This window comes from Lactuca virosa, chromosome 7, assembly GCF_052849685.1.
Source record: "Lactuca virosa cultivar CGN04683 chromosome 7, Lactuca_virosa_CGN04683_v6, whole genome shotgun sequence".
In the NCBI taxonomy this organism is placed as follows: Eukaryota; Viridiplantae; Streptophyta; class Magnoliopsida; order Asterales; family Asteraceae; genus Lactuca; species Lactuca virosa.
The window spans coordinates 8375536-8385302 of NC_136432.1; the positions used below are offsets into that span (position 1 = coordinate 8375536).

A 9767-nucleotide genomic window follows, 5' to 3' on the forward strand; every position below is an offset into this window, starting at 1 on the left:
GCCAAGAGGAACATGGCAGACACTTGCGAGAAGAGTTAGAAGTCTTGAAGAAGGAGAAGCTGTATGCTAAGTTCTCCAAATGTGATTTTTGGATTCGAGAAGTCTAATTCTTGGGTCACGTGGTCAACCAAGAAGGGATAATGGTTGATCCAGCAAATATTGAAGTTGTGATGAAGTGGGAACAACCGAAGAGTCGCACGGAGATTCGAAGCTTTTTAGGATTAGCCGGATATTACCGAAGGTTTATCCAAGGCTTTTCTTCGATCGCTAGTCCATTAACAGCTTTGACCCACAAAGAAGCTACTTATGCTTGGAGTGATAAACACAAAGAAGCATTCGAGTTGCTAAAGAGGAAGCTATGTGAGGCACCGATTCTTTCTCTACCCGATGGAGTTGAGGACTTCGCTGTTTATAGCGATGCGTCTGGTGTTGGATTGGGTTGTGTTTTGACCCAAAGGGAAAAGGTTATCGCATATGCGTCTCGACAGTTGAAAAAGCATGAAAATAACTACCCCACTCATGATTTGGAGTTGGCGGCGGTAGTTTGCGCTCTAAAAATATGGAGGCATTACCTCTATGGCACGAAGTGCAAACTTTTCACTGATCATAAGAGTCTCCAATATCTCTTTAGTCAGAAGGAATTGAATATGAGGCAACGACGCTGGCTAGAGTTACTTAAGGACTACGACTGCGAGATACTTTACCACCCTGGTAAAGCAAATGTTGTTGCTGATTCTCTCATTCGGAAGGTCAATCTTGAAAAAAAAGGCCATGAGCGTTGACAATAGAAGTTGTCTCGACCATTGTGGAAAGTGTAAAGAAAGCTCAAGAGGAAGCTTCTGAAAAGAATGACCGAAAGGAGGAACGTTTGGGAAAAACGTTGGTGTTTGGTACAAACGGTCATGGACTGAAGGAATTCCAAGGTCGTATTTGGGTACCTAAGTTAGGAGGGATAAGAGATCTTCTGATGGAAGAAGCTCACAAAACCATGTACTCAATTCATCCCGGCAGCACTAAAATGTATAGGGACCTGAAACCCTATTACTGGTGGTCGACGATGAAGCTTGATATTGCAAAGTACGTGGCGGAGTGTGTGACCTGTGCAAGAGTTAAGGCACAACATCAGAAACCATGCGGGAGTTTAGAAGCGTTACCTGTGCCTATGGGTAAATGGGAATACATTGCTATGGATTTTGTCACTAAACTACCCAGAACAAAGAATGGTAACGACATGATTTGGGTGGTCGTTGATCGCTTCACTAAGAGTGCGCACTTCATAGCAGCCAATGAGAAATGGTCTATGGATAAGCTTGCGAATTCTTATGTGAAGGAAATTGTGAGGCTTCACGGTGCTCCGTTAACGATTGTATCAGACCGTGACAGCCGTTTCACCTCACGACTTTGGAGAAGTCTACAAGAGGAATTGGGTACCAAGTTGTGTTTGAGTACAGCTTACCATCCACAGACCTCAGAGCGAACGAACGATACAAACGCTTGAAGATATGTTGAGAGCATGTACCCTGGAATTCCAAGGTAACTGGGATGAACACTTACCTTTGGTAGAATTTTCCTACAATAATAGTTTCCACTCGAGCATTAAGATGGCACCTTATCAAGCTATGTACGGACAAAAATGTCGTACGCCGTCTTGTTGGCTTGAGGCTGGGGAAAAGCAGTTTATGGGACCGGAGATAGTCCATCAAACTGCTGAAATGTTGAAAATAATTAGGGAGAGAATGTTAGCAGCTCAGAATCGTCAAAAGAGCTATGCTGACAACAAGCGAAGACCGATGACTTTTGAAGTCAGAGATTCGGTTTTGCTGAAAGTCTCGCCGTGGAAGGGACTTATAAGATTTGGTAAAAGGGGAAAGTTGAGTCCAAGGTTTATTGGACCGTTTAAAGTTCTTCAAAGGATTGGGAACCAAGCTTACAAGGTCGAATTACCCGAAGAACTAATGGAATTCATAACACTTTCCATGTGTGTTATTTGAGGAAGTTCACGGGAGAAGTTCCCGACATGATTCCACTTTCGGAGTTGAGAGTTGATGAGAACAAAAGGTTGATTGAAGAAATAGAGGCAATCGATGACCGAAAGACTAAGAAGTTGCGACTCAAGATGGTCGAGTTAGTGCTTGTCCGCTGCAAACATACGAATGGGCCAAATCTCACCTGGGAGACGGAGAGTGACATGATGAGTGGCTACCCGTATTTGTTTGTTGATGTGTGATTCCGGGGACGAACTCATTCTAAGGTGGAGAGAATTGTAACGCCTGTGTTTCTGGGCTTGTCATTAATGTTGATGTAATAGTCTAGGTTAACCTTTGTAACCCGTTTTGAAATAATATAAGTGTATTATTTGAGTATTATGTGTTTTGTGCTTAACTGTGTGGCTTAATTGAATTAAATATGATAATAAGCGTCAAAATGAAATGTTAGATAAAGCTGATATCTATGGATAATGTTGTAATAGTTGAAACGAGGTTTCCGAATATATAAAGAATGCCGAAATCCGAGTTATAACGAAGAAGTTATGATCTGTCGAAGTTTCGCGACAGAACCGGCACGATGCTGAATGACGTAAAAAGTGAATTTACGATGGAGCGATATTTAGCCTTAGTGATCTTAACGAAAGTCATAGAGTTCGTTAAACCGAGAGCGTGCATAAAAAGAATGCCCAAATCTGACTTCGTATGACGAAGTTATGATTTTTCTAAGTTTCAGCTTAGCAGTATGCAGCCCGAAACTCGAATTCGAGATCGAGTGATTGGTGGTCGAAACAATCTAAACGAGAATTGAAGATCTCGTTGATAGTAGTGCAATGGTGAAAAGACAGACGAAAACGGACGTCAGATGAAGAAGTTATGAATTTATAACGGAGTTTTCCTGTCCCGGCCTACTAAAAATAAATAATAAAAATAAATTCGAAATCAGCCGATGGAGTCTAAACGAAAGTTGTAGAGCGTAGTCTCACCTACGGGTGGATATAAAGAACGTCGAAAACGGGGTTCGTATGAGGAAGATATGAATTTATGAAGTTTTTAAATAATTAATATTTATTTATTTAATCTTTAAATCGGATAGATATCCGAAGGAGTCATTGATCTTATCCGAAGTACGCCCAGCGTACCCCGGTGCATGAACCCCTCGGACTCGAGTGCCTCGCATACGTAAGCGATGACGTTTGTTGGCGCTACGCCCCGCGTAGCTGAGCATTACGCCCAGTGTAATGCGAGGGTTCCAGCCCCTATAAAAGGCATGTGAGGGTAGCCGATTCCTTTGCTCAGTTTCTCTTCTCTCTCTCTCCCGTTTTACCTCGTTTTTCGTGCAAGAAATATCCCGAAGCCCCGATATTAATCCAGAGAGCCGAAGCAAGTCCCGAAGCCCCGAAGATCCCGAGAAGTGCAATTCCCGAGCCGAAGCTCTGCCCGCGAGAAGCCAATTTTTGTGAAGATCTTCCAGATCTACCGAAGAATACTACTTCTACAAGCCGTAGTGCTGTCCGATCATCTTCTGATCAAGTGAGTGTGTAGTTACTTTCTTCTAACGCATAATTATGAAGTATTTTATAAGAAATACGTGTTATGTGTATATTTTGCTGTTATATGTGTGAATGTATATTCACTTTCTTCTATCTCATAAATATGATTTATTCTCTATGAGATACGTGTTATATGTATGTGTCTCATCTGTTGTTTGGAATATGTATTGAATGAGAATGCTATACAGGTTTTAAACTATGTATAAATATATATTTTTATCTACTAATATGTTGGGTAGAACATGGGTAGATAGTTGATGTGTGATAAACAGATGAGAGTCCTCGATGTTGTTGTTGTTGATCTAGTTATTCAGCGGAGTATGGATAACGACCACAGACTCTTTCTAGACAGTCCTGTGGAACGCTAGCAGGCTCATAACCTGTAGGTGTTGTGAACGATGTGTTCACCGGTGTACTCTATCCCCTCATGGTTGCCTTAGGACTTTTATTGTTGAGGAAACCCCTCGCGGTAAAGTCCGTCCCGATGAAATTCCTAGATTAGGTCCTTGGTAATAGATATTGTTTTACGGACGTAAAGTTAGGATAAAGGGAATGGGTAATGGAGTTATTGTTGGTTGGTGAAATTAAATATAATTATTTATTGTGGGTTGAAAACCCTATATGCTCACCAGGCTCCCAAGCCTGACCCACTCAGTTTTGTTTTATTACAGGTAGTGGCGCGAGAGCATAAGTTGGATGACTTATCAAGATCTTTTGATATTATACCAATTGTTATATGTAACTGTTGTATGGTCTATCTTTTGTTGTTTATGTTTTTGGTCTGTTTATCGGAACATGACATCCCGAATATTGTTATATAATGAAAATGCATATCTTGATGAAATGCTTTGATAAACTTTATTTTATCATACTTTGTTTTGGGAACAAATACCGCAACTCTTTTAAATCAATGGATTTACTCTGAAACTATTTTAAAAGCATAAATGAAACCGGTCTTTTCTGCCCGTGATTTTGGGGATGTCACATCCTTTCCTTTAGATTCAGCAAGATCTAATAACCTAAGAGCTTGATCAAGAATAGATACATTTGATCCATTGATTATTAATTCTTCATCTTCATAGTTATCCCAGAAGAATTTTTCTACTTTAGATAAATAATCTATCATGTTGATTTAAAGTAGTCTTTAGGCCTTGACATAGAACTGGGATTCCTTGATGATCCTAGTTCTTCATTTCCTACATTATAATTAGGGTATGAGTACTTACCAGTGAATGGCTTTTTATCTTCAGTTTTAGGATCTAAAACTGTAGTAGTTTTATTGATTATATCAATAATTTATTTGTTGCAAGAACATTTTTGAAGTTCCTTTTAAGTTTCATTAATAATTTTAGCAGCGATGGCTTCTAATTGGTTTGTAGTTACTAAGCCTTGGTTAATCATTTGATCAATCTTTTTTGATAGTTCTTCAACTTTTTCATTTAATTGATTAAGTGATTCTTTAATGTCAACCATAGATGTCATCCCATAAGTTGTTTTACCTGATTTTGCACTTCTTTTAATCGAAGATTAAAATCTTTCATTTGGTCTGTAAGAACAGCTTTATGGGCAACTTCTTTTAGTAGATCATCTAAGTTTTTAAAAATTTTATTAAAAGTTTCTAGTAGTTTCGAGTTTGTTCTATTATGTTGTTCATTTTTTCTAACCGAGCAAAAATTCTTTCAAACTGATTGTTATCAATTTTTTCTCCATTTTGAAGGGCAAGACATAAATCTTTCTTAAATTGATTGAAAGGTATATTATTTTTTGATAAATCTTTAGAAATATCTTTTTGAATTCCAAAATAGTGATTTATTTTGAGTGTATTTAACCAGCATCTTGCGACAATCTGATTTATATTGTTACAAAGGTTAGCTAGGGTTTGAACGCCTACTTTTCCTGAAAAAGAAAAAGCATATTCTTTTTTCTGATTAGGATCATCAAGATTTTTAAGTCTCAATGATTTACCCTTTTTGTTAATATAAGGAAGGTCTATCTTACTCATTTATTACTTCGCTTAGTTGGCTAATCGTTTGATTTAAATTATCAACTCTAGAAGACATAATTCTTATGCTTTTGAGTATATCTCTTGGAGTAGGTTCCAGAGATTTGGATATTTCACCTATATGAAGAGAATCTATTGAGATTCTAGGTGGTAGCTTTTCTCCTAAAGCTTTTTTGTTTCTGGCTATGTTTAAAGCCCAAGAGCTATCTTGAGGATCTATGTCACAAAATTGTTTATCTTTGACATGTCCTATTTCTGAGAATACATCTTCAAGTTCTATGTATTCTTCTTTTTTATAGTCTATTGTATGATGACTATTTGTCAATGCATATCCTATAAGGTAGGTTATTGTGAAGGGTTTATATCCTGGATTCATGAGATCACTTCTTTCAAAGTGATGAATAAAAGATAAAACCTTATTTAAGTTTGCTGATTTCAGATCCAAGGCAAATTTAGGATAAACTGAAAACATGAATTTTTGGTAAGCTAGATTTCCTTTGGCTGCACGAAGAATACAATCTTGTCTATGATTGATTCTATCATCAATAAAGGCCATTTTTATTGGAGAATTAATTCCTTCTTGAAATTGAGATTTGATTAGAATTTTTACTGCTCCGATGTGGACCATTCTAATTTTAGATCTTATTTCTGTGGGAATATTTTTTAGATTACTGTTTATCTGTTCTTTGGTTAATAGTGGTAGATAAACAGATCCTATAGTATCTTTTATGTCGACGGACATTTCTTTTGTACTAACGAAGTAAAATATTTCGTTTTTTCTTTTTAACGTATTCAAAATATTAAATCTTGAGTGAACGTTTCTGAATATATTTTCTTTCTTTATTTTAAGATTTGTTTTCTTAATTTTTGAAAGAAGTTCTTGTTTAATCATTAGGCTTCCTTGAAAACCATCTTCATTTTCAACGAAGCTTAATGTATGATGTGAAGGTTGTTCTTCAGAATCTTCTCTACCTTTATTTTTTAAGGATAAATCCATAACAAGGCTCCAATAAAAATGGCCTTGATTGATGATAGAATCAATCAATCATCGACAAGATTGTACAAAATCTCAAAACAGTTACTTTCCACAACAATGGTGTTCAAATTATTGTTGATAAAATCACAAACGCTTATAGAAATGGAAAACCTGGATTTTTAGAATCAATGAAAAATAATTCAAAAATTAAAAAACCAGAACCTATCAACATCTCTCAAAGCAAAATTGAAGAAACTTTGCCTTTTAAAATGGGGGAGAATGAAGAAGAATTTAAATTTCTTCTTAACCAAGAAAATTTTTCAAAAATTGAAAGTTTACTTGTAAAAGTTTGCTCAGAAAATCTTATAGACCCAATAAAGTCTAAACAATGGATGAAAGCAAACATAAAATTAATCGACCCGACCACTATCATAAAAGTTAAACCAATGAAATACAGTCCTCAAGATGTCGAAGAATTTAGTAAACAAATCAAAGAACTACTTGAAATAAAGGTCCTCATTCCAAGTAAATCTCCTCACAGATCTCCCGCTTTCCTTGTCGAAAATGATGCAGAAATAAGAAGATGGAAGAAAAGAATGGTAGTTAACTACAAATCTATTAACAAAGCAACCATAGGTGACATCCATAATCTCCCTAACAAAGAAGGACTTCTCACCCTTATTAGAGGAAAAACAATATTCAGCTCTTTCGACTGTAAATCTGGCTTTTGGCAAGTTTTACTTGACGCTGAATCATAACTCTTAACAGCTTTCACATGTCCCCAAGGACATTACCAATGGACTGTTGTACCTTTCGGTCTAAAACAAGCTCCATCCATATTTCAAAGACATATGCAAAATGCATTCAAATCTTTTGATAAATTTTGTTGCGTTTATGTAGATGACATCCTCATATTTAGCAACAATGAAAATGAATATTTGTTACATGTAGCAACTGTTCTCAAAAAATGTGATCTTCTTGGAATCATTCTTTCCAAAAAGAAAGCACAACTTTTAAAAAGTAAAATAAATTTTCTTGGGTTAGAAATAGAACAAGGAAGTCATCTTCTTCAAAATCATATTTTGGAAAATATTCATAAATTTCCTAATAACATTGAAGATAAAAAAACAGTTACAAAGATTTTTAGGAATCTTAACATATGCTTCAGACTACATTCCACCTCTATATCATCCTAACTTAGATGATAAATTAATTATCGAAACTAATGCTTCAGATAATTATTGGGGAGGAATCCTTAAAGCAATAAATTCTGAGGATCAATCCAAAGAATTAATTTGTAGATACACCTCAGGATCTTTTAAGGATGCTGAAAGAAATTACCATTCTAATGAAAAAGAATATATTGTCGTTAAAAGAGTAATTGAAAAGTTTTCAATCTATCTAACACCTGTAAATTTTACAGTAAGAACAGATAACTAAAACATTGTTTATTTTTTAAGAAATAACATTTCTGGAGATAACAAACAAGGTCGATTAATTCGATGGCAAATGTGGTTTTCCAGATATAGCTTCGAAGTAGAGCACATTAAAGGAGAAAAGAATATCTTTGCAAACTTCTTAACTCGAGAATTCCAACAGAAAAACTAATCAGGTTTGATACTTTTTCATGCAGGAATCAAAGCCATTCGGCGTTATACTTTGGTGGTCTAACGACCCAAGAGGTTTTAACCTCAGTCCATAATTTGGACTACAGGTACATAGCCTTTCTAAAATGGAGAAAGAACAAGAGCTTATGCTCAAACAAGCTCTTCTTGAACAAGAATTGGAATTCGTCAGAATCCAATTAAAAATTGTAAGACTATTTATGTCTGAACATAAAAAGGAACTTTCTTCTCCTTCCTCTCCTATGAGTTAAGAAGAAAATGTAAGTGTTCAAAAGAACATCGAACAACAAGAGGTCAATGTTTCACCTCCTTTAAAAATAAAAGAAACGTCTAGTCCTGAGCAAAGGGCTCCAGGTAAAGACTCAACAAATCAGTTGAAGGTTGTGGATTTACTAAAAATCTAGACAGGAGTACAAACTCCAATAACGTTGGTTACACCCTTAGATTTTAGTCTAAGCCCCAACAGGGGAATTCAAATCCCAAAAACTGAAGGTTCATCTTCAGGATCAGGAACACCTGATAAGGGAATTCAAATCCCAGAGGAATTGTTACAAATTCCTAATAAAAATTCAAAACCATACAACGTCGTATTCAATGGACCCAACGCTGGTATATTTGAAGACTGGAATATCATCAAAAAGGCAACAGAAGGAATTAAAAATATTAAACATAAAAAGTTTAATAACTTTCTTGAAGCCAAGATAGTTGTAGATCAATACACAAGATCTGAAAGGTGCTCAGAACTACACCTTATTACTGCAGCAGAGACCTTAAGGCCTAACACATTCAAGTTAGCCTTAAACTCTACCAAAAGTTCCAAAACCGTTCTTGGAAGCCTTCCAAGAAGAACTCCCAAAAACAATGAAGAAATCACACCTGACCTCCCAGTAGAAATAAAGATAAAAGACTTCGAGTATTGTTACAGGTATGCCCGAAGTGCAACGGAAGAAAAATTTGTAGAAGAAAAATTTTCCACTATTGATGGGAAGAATTTAAGCCACTACAATTTCTACAAAAATACCAACTCTTTACAAGTGTATGAAGCATTTCAACTAGGATTGGTAAAAACCATCTATCCTAGTCAAAACCTACAGGAAATAAAGCTTTTCTCTAAAAGCTTTACAAAAGCAATAAAAACTTTCAGAACAAGATGCTGCAAAAAGGATCAAGACATTTTTCTAAAATTCAACAGTAGCATCCCATACTGGAATGATAAGGATGAAATAAAATATCATCCTCATCATTTAGTACAGATAGGCATCTGCAAACAAGAAACCTATCTGCCCAACAAAGTTGTAACAACCCAAAATTTTTTTGCTTTTAAAGCTCAGTCAGTCAACTCAATTGAGTGTCAGACTCATTGTTAATGAGTTCTAGCTTTGTTAAAGGTCATTATAAGGAGTTTTAAGCCTAGTACACTTAAGGAATGAGTGTTAGAATGTACCTGCTAGAGACACTGTTCAACAAATCAAGCCCTAACCTCTTCACTTAGAGTTCACGGCCACAACACTTGAGTTTACGGCCGTAAACTCAAGGTGGGCCGTAAAATCCTCCTTATAACCTCATGTCCTTCAAATTTCTTTCATTATTTCATTTCCACCTCAAGAACACTCCATTTCTCTCTCA

At 36.0% G+C, this 9767-nt stretch overlaps 1 protein-coding gene across 1 annotated transcript; it reads left to right on the forward strand.

Moving 5' to 3' along the window:
- Positions 1–6785: 6785 nt before the first annotated feature.
- Positions 6786–7956, forward strand: LOC145126376 (uncharacterized). Its single transcript, XM_079061754.1, has 3 exons — positions 6786–7230; positions 7417–7536; positions 7685–7956. Exons 1-3 carry the CDS (start codon positions 6786–6788, stop codon positions 7954–7956), a joined length of 837 nt encoding a protein of 278 aa, XP_078917880.1.
- The last annotated feature ends 1811 nt before the right edge of the window (positions 7957–9767 follow it).